General features: G+C 33.9%; 3 protein-coding genes across 5 annotated transcripts; 1 reads left to right on the top strand and 2 right to left on the bottom strand.

Moving 5' to 3' along the window:
• Window positions 1–315: 315 nt before the first annotated feature.
• On the top strand, window positions 316–2,290 carry LOC8271459 (cytochrome P450 94B3). Its single transcript, XM_002509478.4, has one exon. The coding sequence runs from the start codon at window positions 530–532 to the stop codon at window positions 2,057–2,059; it is 1,530 nt and encodes a 509-aa protein (XP_002509524.1). The 5' UTR covers window positions 316–529; the 3' UTR covers window positions 2,060–2,290.
• Window positions 2,291–4,324: 2,034 nt separating this feature from the next.
• LOC8271460 (ATPase family AAA domain-containing protein FIGL1) lies at window positions 4,325–11,430 on the bottom strand. 2 transcript variants are annotated; one of them, XM_015716596.3, is made up of 13 exons: window positions 11,009–11,430; window positions 10,147–10,285; window positions 9,530–9,919; window positions 8,742–8,974; window positions 8,168–8,295; window positions 7,956–8,074; window positions 7,787–7,879; window positions 6,831–6,932; window positions 6,183–6,285; window positions 5,335–5,418; window positions 5,154–5,249; window positions 4,910–5,028; window positions 4,325–4,815 (listed from the first exon to the last, which is right to left on the bottom strand). In XM_015716596.3, the coding sequence occupies exons 1-13, from the start codon at window positions 11,272–11,274 to the stop codon at window positions 4,714–4,716; spliced, it is 1,974 nt and encodes a 657-aa protein (XP_015572082.2). In that variant the 5' UTR covers window positions 11,275–11,430; the 3' UTR covers window positions 4,325–4,713. The 2 variants fall into 2 exon arrangements, with proteins under 2 accessions (XP_015572082.2, XP_002509525.2); XM_002509479.4 differs by having other exon boundaries at window positions 4,910–5,037; window positions 11,009–11,425.
• Window positions 11,431–12,950: 1,520 nt separating this feature from the next.
• LOC8271461 (F-box/kelch-repeat protein At3g27150) lies at window positions 12,951–15,984 on the bottom strand. Of its 2 annotated transcripts, none has more exons than XM_002509480.4 (2): window positions 15,326–15,984; window positions 12,951–14,637 (listed from the first exon to the last, which is right to left on the bottom strand). In XM_002509480.4, exon 2 carries the CDS (start codon window positions 14,610–14,612, stop codon window positions 13,161–13,163), a length of 1,452 nt encoding a protein of 483 aa, XP_002509526.1. In that variant the 5' UTR covers window positions 14,613–14,637; window positions 15,326–15,984; the 3' UTR covers window positions 12,951–13,160. The 2 variants fall into 2 exon arrangements, with proteins under 2 accessions (XP_002509526.1, XP_025012213.1); XM_025156445.2 differs by lacking the exon at window positions 15,326–15,984 and adding an exon at window positions 14,889–15,292.
• Window positions 15,985–16,906: the final 922 nt, after the last annotated feature.

Here is a 16,906-nt window from a genome sequence, read left to right on the forward strand (position 1 = left end):
ATAATATCACGTGGAATCCACATGTACAAATTAGATCTTTTGAAAAAATAATTAAGATATATTGAACATGTGATTAAAAGAAGAAAAAGTAAAATGATTTATTTTAAAAGATTGTTTGATCGTGGGTCCTTTCTTTGCCCCTCCCTCCAGTGTTCTTATTGGTTTTTATTCATTATTTTATGGAAGAGAAAAGGCTGACTAAAAGAAATAAATGCTGCTATGGGGCACCTGTATGGCAACAATATATCCATGATTAATTAAATTAAAAAAAGAAATGACATAGTTTATTAGAAATTATATTCTTAGTTCGAAATAAAAACTACACCGACTACTAAAAACTAATATACAATTATTATAGAGTAATAACACATTTATGGAAGTGTATGTATATGTTTCAAACCTTATGGGATAACTTAAAAGACGTTTGGGATTTTGGTGATGCAAAAGAAATTATAAAGAACTGATTATAGACTGCAGAGAATATATATTGTCCTCAGCATTCTACCAATTCTCCTTTGTGCATGTCAAGATGGCAACTCTCATGTCCCTCTTGACATGTCAATTCCTGTCCTTCCTTTTGTCATTATATATGCCTTTCCTCTACCTTTTCCATGTATTCTTACGCAAATTCCGGCGAGTTTCCGGCCACGGCCCGCCATCCTATCCTATAATTGGATGTTTAATTTCATTCTATAAAAACCAGGCCCGTCTCCTGGATTGGTATACACAACTGCTTGCAGCATCACCAACCAACACCATTGTTGTGAATAGGCTCGGTGCACGTAGAACTATCGTAACTGCTAACCCTGAAAATGTCGAGTATATGCTGAAAACCAATTTTAATAACTTCCCCAAAGGCGAGCCTTTTACAGAGATTCTTGGGGATTTTCTTGGTTATGGCATATTCAACGTTGACGGTGAGATTTGGCATAGACAACGCAAGCTTGCTAGCCATGAGTTTTCAGCTAAGTCGCTACGAGAATTCTACATGATCACATTGGAGGAAGAAGTAGAAAAAGGGTTGCTGCCAGTTTTGGAGTCATTGGCAGCGAGAAAAGAGGTGGTGGACCTACAAGAGCTGTTAAGAAGGCTTGCATTCAACATGGTGTGTAAGGTGTCATTGGGGATTGATAGGTATAGTTTAGATCCTTCTCTACCTTCTCCACCTCTTGCAACAGCTTTTGACATGGCGTCGGAGATATGTGCGAGGCGGGCAGCTGCCCCTTTATTTGTAGTTTGGAAGATCAAGAGATGGCTCGGTATTGGATCTGAGAGAAGGCTTAAAGATGCGGTTGAACAAGTCCATCAATACGTTGGCGGGATTATTGCTGAAAGGAAGAAGGTGATAGAAGAGAGAGGAGAAAATGACGGTGAAGATTTCCTTTCCCGGCTTATATTAGCTGGCCACGAGGAGAATGTGATAAGAGACACGATGATAAGTTTCATCATGGCAGGAAGGGATACAACTTCAGCTGCAATGACATGGCTCTTTTGGTTGCTATCCTGTCATCCAGGGATAGAGCAAGAGGTAGTCAGAGAGACAAAATTCATGACCGAAAGGAAGCCAGATTATGACTCACTGAAAGAGCTAAGACTGTTGAAGGCATGCCTCTGCGAGTCAATGAGACTATACCCACCTGTAGCCTGGGATTCAAAGCATGCCATTGTCGATGACCTGTTGCCGGATAATACCTCTGTCCGAGCAGGAGACAGAGTGACCTTCTTTCCCTATGGGATGGGGAGAATGGAAGCATTATGGGGAAAGGACGGACTAGAGTTCAGACCAGATCGATGGTTTCTTGAACCGGAAAAGAGAACCTCATTGAGGAAAGTATGTCCTTTCAAATTCCCAATATTTCAAGCTGGTCCAAGGGTGTGCCTTGGGAAGCAAATGGCCTTCATTCAGATGAAATACGTGACGGCTTCCGTTCTCAGCAAGTTTGAGATCAGACATGTTGGTTCACACAAGCCGGTCTTCGTGCCACGGTTGACGGCTCACATGGCCGGCGGTTTAAAGGTTGTGGTCCGAAGGAGGACTGAAGAAGATAAGTACAATTAACTAATTAAATATGTAATTCAACGGTGCATATTTTAGACTTTCTTTTGAGGAAGCATTTTTTAGAATTGATGGAAGGTGTAACATGTCATTATTGTCATCATTAAACGTGTGAAATAAACACAAGTAGAAAACTATATTATAGGGTATTAATTATGAAAATAATTAGTGTGTTACCTCATTATTATAAATAGTATCCTTGCAGCAGATTGTGCTGTAAAGTTTTTGGAGATATCTATAATGTTTAGTAATTTGGGCCACAAATCCTCCTCCAAAACTCTACTCTCAAATTCTATTCTGTATGATGCCATTGAGCCCCTTGAATGATTAAAAAAATATGTAGTCAAAATAATAATAATTACTTTTTTATTATTATAAGAATTATTTATATAATGAGTTATTATGATTATCACTAAAGAAATACTGTGTATGCATATACATTGACCAGCGATAATCATAATCATCAACCCATGGATGTTCGATACAATTTTGTCACTTGCTAGGAGAAATAACTAAAATGGAAAATAAATTCATTACAGATACCAATGCGCGTGAGGAAAAGGTTGTGCCTCTGAAGTTCTGATATGTGATAAAAGGCTTATTATTTTTAACACAAAAACCCATCGTTCAAATTATTGAATCCTTAATAAAATAAATTAAAATTAAAAAATGTGATTAAAAAAAAAATAACTTCAGAGCAAATCTTTAAACAATTGGTCAGAGGCATATATGCGTGAGTGGAACGATTGTTTCACATGCTGCATATCTTTTCAGAGGAAACATATTAACAGTTCACAAATGGTCAGTCATAATTCTCTCCTTGCTGGTCTATACACCCACCTAAGGAACTGCAAAGTCTATTAAGAGCCCATTTATTTAATGAAAATATTAGTCTAATATATCATTATTTTACAATAACTAATTAAATATTTATAAAATAAAAAGCATGACTAAAAATAAGTGTTTAAATTATTATATAATAACTGACTATATCAATTATTATTTATTCCTTAGCAATACGTTTCATTTGTTAAAAATTTAGAACGAGGTCATCGTGAAGCATTACTTTATATAAAACATAGACTAAACTATTAAAAAGAGAAAAAGAACACAAAACAAATCAAATCTTGCATAAGGACGGTAATAAGTAGGGTATGAATAGAGCAGCAGTCTAAGAATATATATCTATTCGTGTGTGTATTCATATTTATTATCAATCACAATTGAAAAAAAGGTAATAACTGTCAAAATATAATAAAATCTCTATAAAATAATATTATTGGAATTATTTATTCTTATTTTTATTATTAAATTGATTAATTTATTAATAGATGAATCTTTATTAATTTTAAAAGAAAATTAATATATTTTAATTATTTGTATATGTATTTTTTAAAAAATTTACGTATGAATTATAAATAAATAAAAACGTGATCTAAAGTTAATACAACTAAAAAGTTTCTCACTCTCTCTCTCTCTCTATATATATATATATATAAAACCTTAGAAATAACAATATATATATATATATATATATATATATATATATATATATGGATATGTCTTAAACTATATAGACATACAATAGATATAACTTTTAAATTTAATATTCTAAAAGATAAAATGTTACAAAAAGCCTTCAATACATAAAATATAAGTTATATAAATATTAGATCTAATTTTAAACTCTAAAGGTATTATAATTTCTAAATCTTTCTCTTTCAAGGATTTCCATTTAAAAACATAAAAATAATGAATATTGATTGATGAAATAAGGAATGCACTGAGCCAATATATTAATGATTCAAACCAAAAAGATTTGCAACAACATTCAAACAAACTTTCTCACCATTCATTCTCCTATCAAAACAATTAGAATTAATGGATTAAAGAAGCAGAAATTAACTTTAGTATTATGACGTTATTTATCATATATCTAAGTAATTATTAAATTATAATTTTAATAATCTCTAAAACATTTAAAAAATATTATCATCTGGCGAGATTATTAACCTAATATACTGGCCTCAGCTGGGCTAAGAGATTTTATTATTTAATCAATGTTATTCATTTATTTATTAAGATTTTACTATATTTATAAAAAAAAAAACTTGAATATATTAAAACATTAAGTACATAATTTTAACTAATAATTCTATTTGACTAAAATAATATATATAATATTCAATTAAACTAATATTAAAATAATAAAATTTTAAAAGAAAAGTTGAATAATTAAATAATGTCTAATTTTCCAAACTGATTAGATAATCAAAATTAATAAATCTAATTAGAAAATTTCTAATATTGTATATCTGCCTTGAAAGAGAAGATATTTCAGATAGAAAATGAATTCGAGTATGGGTATATAGTATTGTACTCCTCGTACCCATCCAACTTGTGCAACGTTTACTCGCACAATCTTTACCAGTATTATCACCCGATTTGACTGAACAGAATTCGAGTGGGAACCCACAAATAGATACAAATTGCCATCCCGCTTTTTTGCAGTTGCTCTTGCAGTCAGATCTCTTTGCAGAAATGGAGAAAATCAGTGCTGTAGAATGTTAGATATCCTAAAGATATTTGGAAAAATTGCCGCAGGGATCAAGACGTAACTTCTCTTCCTTTTATTTCCCTATAGTGATTAGACCATACTAGAGTGATAAGCTTCCAAATTGTTTATTCCATTCATCATATATACCTAGTTCGCTCAAAGAAACAGAAGGCCTCACTTCTTGCAAAGCCATCTCAAAGTCCTAGACACAAAGAACAAAGCAATTTCAATATTAATAATGGTACTTAATTTATGATCACGTGAGTTTGCGAGCAGGTAAATTAGACATTGTTTACCTGAACGGTAACTGGTCTCATATCTTCCTTTCTCAGTTTTGTAATTTCTATACCTTGTTTAAGAGCTTCTCTCAGTGGGCCCATAGATGCGTCCTTCACTAAGTTTTTCATGTCTGATCCTGAATATCCTATGAAGATTAAATCCCAAGGCGAAAAACCTTCAGAAAAGCCTTTCAAGTCGACAGGAAGAGTAAGATAAAATAATTAAATTCAATAACTCTCAGATGTATTAGCCCAGATGTACCTTCAGTCAGTTTGCATATGCTATCAATTTCGAAATTTGACAGCTCAAGTAGACCATCCTTTTCCAGAAGATTACGTACAATCCAGGCTCTTGCTTCTGATTCCAACATGAAAAGGTTAGCTTCATTATTTTAGAAATTAAACTAAGAAATAGCAAAAATCAATGGTTTTGCAGATTGCACCTGATGAAGGCAAAGGGATATAGAGTCTTTTGGTAAGTCTCCTCCGTGCTGCTTCATCGAGTTCTTGTGGTCGATTAGTTGCTCCTGGATTACACATCCATTTATCAAATGACAATCAAATTGCTATAGAAATTTGCACCATTGGATTTCAAAGCAAATCCATTCAACAGGAGAAAAAAAAATTGAAAAACAAGAAATAACAATGAGTTTGAAAAGCAAGAATGATGCGATAAAGGTCATTTTAAACTTGTTGCTCTTGTACAGTTTATGAACAAGATCTGCAGATATGATAAAAGCAAGTGGAATTTTCTTTTCCATTTAATAGTATTTTAGACGTTCCTGCCCAAAATCTCGAGTGCAAAAGAACGAGAGAATGTTGATACCTACAAAAGTTTCTTCCAGATCATTCCCAACCTCATATCCTATAGGATTCTATCTAAACGTACTTATATGGGAGAGAAAAAAAGGATACTCTGGTGACCTAATTTTTTAATTCTAGAAAGCAAGTGTATATTTGAAAGCTTATGATTATCCAACAATATAGTCAACTCGAATAGACCAATAGGATGAAAGTGGGAAATATCCACCTCAATCAAACTGATAGTCACAAGACTTTTACACTGCATAAATGGTATAGTTCTAAAATAGTGTCATGTTTTAGCAGTTATAAGCTGATATGGAAAATCTCCAAGTAGCATAAAATTATCTAGTAAATTGAAGAGGCTAAAAAACACGCATGGAGCCATACTTCCCAGACTAAACAATGAGTGCACGCATATATGGGCAGACCAAAAAGAGAGAGAGGGAGGAGGTTGCAGGATATCAGATTTTAGGGCCTTAACTATTACCTATAAGTAGAATTTGCTCACTGCCACTATCAAAGCCTTCCATTTCAATGAGGAACTGTGTTTTGAGTCTCCTACTTGATTCGTGTTCACCTTCTGACTTCCGCTGCAACCACATAAAATTTAAGTGCAACATCCTATGGGAAAGGAACAACTGATGCTTCATATAAAAGCAAATCTAAAGGGCTCTTGAAAAAAAATGAATGCAGTTGATTTTGCATGTAGATGGGAAGCACCATCTCAGGATAAGAGAAAAATGTGTCACTGGGAAAAAGCAGCAGTTAAACTCATTAACCTATCTGGCAGTGACGTAGACTACTTGAGCACAAAGAGAACGAGGAGAAGAAAAGGAAAGGAGAGAACAAAAAAAAAAAAAAAAAGAAATCAAGAAAACAAAACATGAATTTCAATCCAATCATGTAGTATCCCCCAAAATTTGGTACATATCCTAATTCATATAGTATCCTAAATAATACTATGTATTTTGATAAACTTCAAAATCTTCTAAATTGTACATTTCCTTATAGCTAGAAAATCCCAAAAAATCACACTATTTGAAATCTTAAAATGATCCTCCATCAGATAGAATTAGAGTGCCCTATGAACAGGTCAGAAACGGGAATAAAACCTGCAGGTCAGAAAATGGTTTACCTGAGACAGCAGTGAATCTATTTCATCAACAAAAATCACAGCCGGCTGACGACAACTGGCAACACCAAACAGGGCCCTGACTAACTTTTCACCTTCGCCAATCTACACTCACAAGTAAATAAGTTGAGAAGTTAACATGTATTGGATAGAGTAAATGTTATGACAACATATAAATTACACAAAAGAAAATTAATTCTTATCATCTCCTCTCTCTTATTTACCCAATACAATTACTACTAGTTAGTAACTTGAATCCATAAAATGATGGGTGAACACTTGTTGCTGGCTGGTCCAAATAGGACCATTAGTTAACTTTCCACCCTAATCAATCCACTTCTAAAAGTTAAAATGTTGAGAAGTTAACATGTAAATCAACAATATACAGTTGGATTAGTCACTATTATCAAGGTGAAAGTATAAGCAAAAACTGTACTGCTTTTTATTTGGCTAGTATAGTTCACTAAAGAGCTGTTAATCTCTTAAGCTATAATGTTAAGCCAAGTCAAGTTGAGGTATAGAGGATGGGGCCAGAGTCGAGCTGGCGTAAAGTGGAAAATTTGACAATCAAAAATTGCAATCTGCAGTGCCTTTGGTAATGAAAGATAGATAAGAATCTATTATCTAGAGGAGTAAATATGTTTTTTGGCGGCAAACAAAGAAGTCTAAAAATTTTGTTATAATCTCTGTAAACTGCTTCTTCATCTGGATCCCATGCAAACTGAAGTGTCGAAGACCTTTCCTTTTCAGATATTAATTTCCTTTTACAGTAGTAGTAAACTCAATTTCACAATGCATTTCTAGAAAAGTGCAGGCATTTCACAGGAGTTTCAGGTACATAATCTAATTAGAACTTCTGTAGTTCATCTCAAGTGTTTTAAAAGTGACCAATAGCTTGAAAAGTTTTTCAATCGGTTAACCACCAGAAAAGATGAGATAATTAGAAAATATGGACATACCCACTTGCTTGTTAATGAGCTCGCAGAGATATAGAAAAAGGTTGCTTTGGCTTCTCCAGCAATAGCTTTCCCTATCATTGTTTTCCCTGTTCCCTAAACATGGGAGGCACTGGGATGTAATAATAATGAAAAGCAACGAGTTTCATAATGTATTGGGTTCAGTTCTTACCGGTGGACCAAAAAGAAGAAGACCTCTCCCTGGTGAACGACAACCTTTAAATATGTCAGGACGTAATAAAGGCCATATGACCATCTCAGTCACACATTTTTTAGCATGCTCCAAACCAGCTACAGAATAGTTTGACAAGCAGTTATATTTAAAAGATCAACCATAGGAAAATGTAACAATAATTGGAATGAAGATGTGAGCATTTATGATACCAATATCATCCCACCGGACATTAGGATCCCGATCCATAATTTCGTTACTAACATGCTCAAGAAGGCGAGGCTCCAAATTCCTCAATTTTTCGGGAAGCTCACCATCAGGACCACATAGCATCTCCAAACTAGTACAAAACAAGATCAGTTAAAGCATTACATTATATCATCTTCAGTAAATACTACTTCAGAACTACAAGAAAGAAAGAAAGGAATGGGCTACAAGTATTACAGTCAGGATCTTTAAATTATAAGTAGCATCAGCTCAATCCACTATGGCAAGAAAAACAAAACTTTTCTTTGCTAGTTTTTCATTGCACGTTAATAGAAGAGGATATTGCATATATTTGGTCTGAGCAACCATTACACTACTCAATTTGCAACTTCTATTATGGGCCTAACACAATTACTCTTTGAACACATTGAAGGTCTTTAGTTTATATAATTTTCTCCAGACTCCAGAGAACCTGCTGAGATGGTCTTTCTCCAAAAGCTGATAAGACTTATTCCATGAGTCTTTAAAAAGAAAAGTGAACCTTATTTCTGACACCAAGAAAAATGTAGAGCAACTTACCACCTCCTTGTCGAGTCATCTAATGCATCATCACCCTTTCCTCCAACTCGTGCAGTCATATTTGCGGTGCTGCCTCCATTGGATTTTATAGGAGGAACAAAGTTACCACGAATACCACGCCGTGAAAAACCGTATGATCTCGCCCCATAATTCCTGTTCGAGCTATCACCTTGTGGGGAGACAGATGCACTAGGTGATCCCATCAACCCTCGTTTTTGCCTTGCATCCATTTCCTGTGCCACAGCACAGAAAATAAACTTAGTTTAGATGAAAACAATAGGAAGAGGAAAATTACGAAAGGCTAACATCTCAAATAAATGGTCCACAGATATTTCCAGCAGAAGACTATTTTGAGCTTTACTCAAAACTCAAACCTGACATCTCCTCTCCTTAAAGAAACCTTCAAACAGATATAGTTTGCTTTTTAGCTTACAAAAAAATTAAACGTCATTTCTCCCTCTAGAAAAACCCGAATTCAAACCGCCAGTGTTCTAAACATTTTTGCATTATATTTCTCTTCAGCTTTCATATTCTGTATGTTAAGCTACATAAAATACTGTTCACACTGTCAAGACTGAGAAAACTGAAGGACTATAACAAAGCATTAACTTCAAACAGATAATATAAATGTGCACTACATCATGTCAGTGAATCTAACTAAGTATTTCCACCTAGATGTAGATCATACAATTATCGCAGAGCAATAAAAGTGGGTAAATAAATGAATCCTAGACTCTTATAATCCTTGGCTTCTTGCCAAATCTGCTCTTGGAGAACTAAATATATACCAGTTTAGCTCGTGCAGTTACAAATCCATTGCCAGAAACATCTGTATTAGCTTCTTCATTGTTTGTCGGTGACTTTGCAATGTCACTTTTGGGGCTGCGGATTTCCTCATGTGAACGTTTTGATCCCAAAGTACTTCCAAATCCTCTTTCTTCTTCTTCATTTTTCATATAAGTGGATAGACCATGGTTTTTAGAATGGGTGTGATATGAATGAATGCTTTCTACAATTGTGCAGTCATCAGAAATATTATCCTTGGAAGTCAAAGAACTTTTATGTGAACCAGGATTTCCCTTTGTGAAGTTGCTCCCATACAAGGATGTCAGCCTTGCCTGTGTTATAACCTTCGACATCTTGCAGCTCGACTTTTTCTTTATATCCAGTTGGTCTCCCTGAGAATAAGATTATAAGATAATGCACCCAATCATGTTAGATGATCATCACTTAAGTTGTATTTCGGTGCAGATGATAAATAACTTGATCAAATCAAAACTACAGACTGCTATTTTAACCAATACATGTTAGATAACACCTAACCAGAGAAGTGAAAATGAAATAAGAGGAAAATCAAGTCTTTTAACTGCATTACTTGCAGAAACCAACATGTTTCTTTCCATACCATTCCACTTAAAGGCCTTATATCATATTGCTGAAGAAGACCACGCAAGTACTTTGACTGCTTAACCCTCTCAATGTCAATATCTCCTTTCCTGCTAAAAACACAACCGGGAGCCCTACCTGCCTGTTCAAATGCTCGCCTAAACATAATATGGACACAAACTATCAGCGCTATGAATTCAGACACTTTATCTAACATGAAAACAGAACTGTCACAGATATATATTTACACCACCTTGCAGAAACGCACAATTTCAGGTAAAGACATTCAAATTTATACAGTATAACGAAGTTGAATCTGAATTACAAATTTCTTACTAATCCTTCCTCTTATCTTCTTCAAGCATCTCTAGCAATCTTTTGGCCCCAAATTTTAGCAACAGCTCATGTTCCACTTATCTTACATGAGACATCTTTGATGGTTCAACTACATGCACAAATTTTCACTGATACCACCACGTTTGGATTACTAAATTCAGTGTTTAGATAGTCTAAAAATGCAATAATTCAATTGAAATGATTACTATTTAGTCAATTCTCATATTTGGAAAGGTACTAATAGCTAGGATTCAAATTCATTCAACTAAAAAAAAAAAAATTAAAAAAAAAAAAAAAAGAAGCAATTTCAAAGAAATGAAATCGTGCCAAAAAATGACATGATGTTTGCAAGAATACAATTGAACTGAATTACAAAGGCTTAACTAAATTTTAGATATTAGATACAAAATAGTTAAAACAACTCTAATAAACCAAGCTTTGTTTGTATACCCAAGCAGATTCACATTCCATAACCTATATAAAAAACAGAGACAGATATCAAATTTAACAATAAACTTAGAGATATTTATGCAGTATATATGTACCGATCAGAATCAGGAATGAGTGATTGGCGAGCTGAGTCGAGCTTGGTAACGGCATCGCGGCGGATAGGTCGAGTGAGCGCCTCATCAACGTCGGTGAGAGAATGCGAGTCGATGAAGCCGAGAAGACGAAGTCCCAAGATATGAGCCGCCGAAAAGTCGCGCCTCTCGAGAGCTAAATCGACGCCGAATTGGAGCGAGTGGAGCCGTTTCAGATTCTCGTTCACTTGCTTTCGCCAATTCACTGGAGACTCTCTAGAATCCTCCATTTTCGGCCTCGCACTCGCGGAATCTTCTTTTCCCGCCTTTACTTTCTTCAATTCAATTCCTTCTAAATTGAGGGTTTTGAGCGGGGTATTTATATCGAAGTCAAAGTTAGTATGAAAATGACATTTTCAATTCTTTTTTTTGTATTAATTACAAGATGGTCATGCATTATTGTTATTATTCAGACATATGTCTGCATGGAGTCGATGAACACTATTAATATATACTCTAATGGAAAGAATGTTAATGACATAATAATTTAGTGTTATGATTTCCTATTGGAGTTCCATGATTTGCTCTTACAATAATATTATTAACAATCTCTGCGGTTGGGTCAATCATCGTCTTAATATTACTCTTCTGTTACGCGATAATCAAAATAAAACTTAGGGCTATCTCTCTATTGAAATTTCTTTGAATAGTGCCTCTCCGTATAACTACCCCATTCTTGGCCTTGGGTGTTCAGTTAGGGTACGTCCCGAAGCTTACCTTATGTTATGTGATGCATGCAGTAGATATATTTTCTTGCTTTCCTATCCTAATAAATGAATCGGAAAAAGATACAAATAAGGGTAATATTAAGATGTTCTTGCTTCAGACGTTAGGGCTTATTGGCACTTTTTTCCATAAATTAATCCATGTTTTATTTTGGATTTTGATTTAGCAGTGTCATGTTATGGTTGTCTCTTTTTGAAATTGTTAAAGGTCAATCTCTTTTCGAGGGGGCGACATTTGAAGCTTTTACCGGTATAGGTCCTATCAAACTTTGTTAGCTGGCTTAGCTTCGCGGAAGTAAGGAGAAAGAGGTAGATACGTTCAAAAATGACGATGCTATACTAGGTCCAAAGCATAAGTACAAAATATTATCCTTTAATTTCATCCTATAGCAATTTTTAGTATATCTTAATTTTTGAAACAAAGACAAATTTATAGTTATAAATTATGACAAAAAAATATATTTTATTATTAAAAAAATTATATTTTATAAAGATTTAGGCATTTTTTTTCGACTAGCATCATTACCATTTTATATGTGTTTGAAAATGTAAGTTTAGGATTAAGTTGATTTTATGCATCAATAATTTTTTAAATTATAATTTAATGATCAAACAATAAAAGTTAAAAATTATTAAGTTATAAACTCATATTAGCGGATATACACATATGATGGCTAACAAAAGTGAAAATAATTGAATTTTTATAAATTAAAATTTTTAACAGTAAAATATATATTTTTATTATAATTTATAATCATGTACCTCTATTTGTCTAGAAAAAATTACACACTAAAATTTATCAATAAAAGAGACCACATGGTATTTTTGGATATTTATTCATATAAGCAATCATATCTTTTAATTATTATTATTATAAAACTCAGTGATATAAAAATATAAAAGTTAAGAACTGAGGTCTTAAGTACTTGACATCTACTTTATTACTAGAGCTGTTGGGCAGAAAATATTCCAAATGGGTGTTCTTAGTAATATCAATGTCAATGGCAACAGATTTTGATGAACCCATTTCAGTCTCAGCTTATTTCACAGGCAACATCAATTTTCACTGCAACAATCAAGCATTGGAAACTTATTTACTGTCCGATCTATTAGCTAAAATTTGTTCCTTTCAGTACTATTTTTAGATTATGCCCTTCCCAATAAAACTACAAACTAGAATATCAAGCAAAACCTTCAAACACATACGCAGGATTCAAAGCCATTGCAATTGACAGGACATTCTGCTTAGAAGGAAATATAGTTTTCAGTAAAGTTCCTTCTAATGCCCCCTGAGAAAAATGAAATTACAAATCCTAGCTTCTAAATGTAGCTATTATTGACTCACATCAAACAACTTTATTGAGTTGCTAATGCCTTGGTGGGTTAATTTCTTAAGCTACCATAACAGAACAGTTCAAAATAAAGTTGCTCAGTCTGTTTCTGCCGCACTCAAGAGGCGTCCAGTGCAACGCGTGGTCAGTTTTATCATCTGGGCAGCAGGTGTATATAGCCATACCATCTCCTGAATAAGAGACTATGGATGTGGATGCACCTATTACAAGCAGTTCGTTGCCCAGAGACTTAAAGGCTACACCCCACCCTCTTGAAGAATCTGCTCTTACTGGTACTGGCCCTAATTTCCTCCATGTTTTGCTTCGTTTTGAATACACTTTCAGCTCGTTTGATGAAGTCTCCAGGGAGTAAAGTTCATTGTTCACTACAGCAACAAGAGGTGGAGATTGGTAAGTTGCAACAGGAGTATCCTCCAACATGTCAGGAATGAGTTCCCATGTCTTTTTATCCTCATCATAGGCTTCTCCACAAGTGAGACATCTTCCTTCCTCATTTCGCCCACCGATCACATAGAATTTATTGTCCATGTAACAACCTGAGCTGAGTCGCCTCTTCCGCTGCATCCTTGGAAGAGTTTCCCATGATCTGGTATCAGGGTTATATTTCTCTGCAGAATTTAGAACTGCACCAGCTTCTGTCACCCCACCAGCTACAAAAGCAAAAAGACCACACGAGGCTGATGCAAACAAACACCTAGGTTTGATCATTGAAGGACCTTTTCTCCATCTATTTGTTTCCAATTCATACCTCCAAACAACTACACCATTTATCTCCCTTCCTGAAATGATCAAATGAGTTCCTGCACAAACCGTTTCTTTATCCCCTGAAGAGAAACAAGGATCTGCTGGCAAGTCTGGAAGCTTTCTACGACAACTAAATTGTCGATCAAACGCCCACCAACCACTGTCTCCAGTGGTAAACATAAACACAGATGATTCTCTAACCCCAAGTTCCCTCCTAATCTTAAAGAGCTCACCACTCTTCACGAGAGCATATATTCGCTTGTTCACCAATGGAAATTTCCAGTATTCTGATCTTGGAACTCTTGCCAAAATTTGATTCTCTACCTCATCACTGAGCTGGGGATATTCGAAGTAATCTGCATCCTGAGGTTGTACACTTGAGGAATCACCAACTCGGCCATCGCTAGTAGAAAATGCATACCTGCTCAGGCCTTTTATTGTGTTAGTTTCACAAGTACTGGCAGTTTCTGATGAGGGAGAATTAGAAGTAATCCAAGAACTATTATCAGAATAATCCTCGAGCACTTCTTTCTTGATAGGCTTATGATAATTTCTGATCACACTGGCGCCTCCATCTTCCCTTCTGTTAGATTCCCAAATGTTAACCCTTTTTGGTCGGGAACTACTAGAAGTAATCCAAAAGCTATTGCCAGGACCAAATGTTGAGCCTTTCGTACAAGGATTGCAGACATTCCTGCAGACATCATTTCCTTCATCTTCACCTTCTATCTCTTTTCCTTTGGACATGGATCAGAACCAATTCTAAATTTTCCTGTCATTACAAGAATTGAAAATAAAAGCTCATTAAATACAATCGCTAATATTTGAAAATATATAGATTTCGTGCCAAGGGTTTATTTAGAAGTAAACATAGATAAATATCTTTTAAAGAAACCAACTAAATTTACCAAGGAAGATGGATGAGGATATAAGAGAAAGTGATAAAAGAAGTCAAACGCACAACGAGAAACAGAACAAAATGGATATCAACAAATTAGACAACATGAAAACAACTCCAAATACCTGCTGCAAATGAAAAATTGAGAGCTAATGACCACGCTCATAAATTGATTCAATGAAAGTGTTATGACGGATACAAGTTAAATTCAACTGCTATATGGCAGAACTGTTTGTACGTTAACTAAACCAAACCACAAAATCTGAGTTAAATCACATGAACAACACAGAAAGGGAGAAAGAAAGGAGCCATCTGCAAAGATAAGACCTCTAATCAAATCCAGGAAGAGAAAATACACATGCAAAACCAATATCATCAACAACAACATATATAAAACAAAACTGATAATATTAAAGAGTAATCAAGAACCAAGTGAATAAAAACATACAAGAAAACGAACCCAAAAAGGCAAGGCATGAAATGGTCAAGAAATAAACCATTTTATACATAAATATGTATACATATAACATAATCATAAATATTGAGAGAGAGGGAAGAATACCAGGTAAAGTCTAAATCTAAGTCAAGTCAAGGAAGTAAAAGAAGGGACGGTTATAGAAAGAAAATTGAATATTATCATCATCATCAACATCAAATTAAACAAATGTCTCAAGAGAGCTCATAAAACTGAGAACAATCCAAGAATTTGGAATAAATGAAGAGAGAGAAGCGATATATATATATAAATATAAATCACATATATAGTACATAAAAAAGACGACATAATTTAAGAAGAAGAGAAGCCATTAAAAGAGTGTTGTTACGAGTGGTGAAAGATTTCAACGACAAAGCAACCAATTTGCTTTATGCTTAATTTAGTGATTCTGCAATAATATTATTAAATTTTATGGTTGCTTTTTTCTATTATCATCACCTCCAACAACAAAAACCCACATCAAGGTTTATATATATATATATATAATAATTTTTAATTAATTTATATTATTGTTTTCAAGAAAAGGCAATTCCTTTGGAGAGAGAGAGAGAGAGAGAGAGTCTGTTTTCTGTTTCTTCCTTCTCTGCGTAAACAAAGAGAAAGCATTTTTATATTGGTGTGAAGGAGGCAAAGTCTGTTGCTTTCCTCTCTCTGTTTTCTCCTTTTCTTTTTTCTTTTTCAATTGCTATAATTAAAGGGAAAAGAAAAACAAAAATAAATAAAGAGCTGTTTTTGCTGGTGGTAAGCTGATGAAGTTGCTCCCAGGCCTCGCTCTTGTTTGGGGCCTCAACAGTTGCTTGCTTTGATAATAACCTAATATGTAATCTCGATTCTCATGCTGTAATGAGATTATTATAATATTATAGAGTTGTTTTCCTCCAAATAAAACACTCACTAAAATTGTTAATCAGTTCCGCATAAAAAAATTAAAATCTAATACATCCAAAAACACATACATGTTGACCGTCGATCACGGTGGCGTCTGCCATAATCAATGGTACGGATGGATCTATTGCATTCTAAATCCATTATGCGGGATATGGTTAGGTTCATCTTATAATTTCTTAAAATTACACATTTTTTTATACAGAAATTTATTTTAAAAAATATGATATTATTTTGATTTTTTACATTTTTTTTATTTCCTGTTAAATATAATTATTAAGACTCTGTTTAGTTATTAAAAAGAAAAGAGAAGAAGCTATTTTTGGCTTCCTGTAATGTAATGTTTTCTTTTCTATTTTTTTTTATTTTTTTTTAACTTTCAATGAAAAATCAAAAAGTGAAAAACAGGCTCACTCAAACTCTTTTTAATTCTTGATTTCTTTTTCTTTTTCAAGAAAATCTTGGACACTTTTTTTTCAATAATGTATTAGCTTATTTTGATAAATATATAAATTTAATTGTAAAAATTGTCAGAGTGCTCGTTATAAAATAAAATAAAATAAAAAATCAAGAAAATATAAATAAGGACCTCATCAGTTCAAAAAAAATAAAAAGAAAGGCATCACTTCAGTGCTGAGACGGAATTTTGAAGGCATAATTGTACCCAATTTTTTCTTAAACAGTAAAATCTAAAACGCTGCTGTTTCATTTCATTAAAATCCAAGCCCTAAAAAGTGAGCAATCCAAGCCTGGCAAGTAACA

The sequence above is a fragment of the Ricinus communis genome, chromosome 5 (genome assembly GCF_019578655.1).
Source record: "Ricinus communis isolate WT05 ecotype wild-type chromosome 5, ASM1957865v1, whole genome shotgun sequence".
NCBI lineage: Eukaryota > Viridiplantae > Streptophyta > Magnoliopsida > Malpighiales > Euphorbiaceae > Ricinus > Ricinus communis.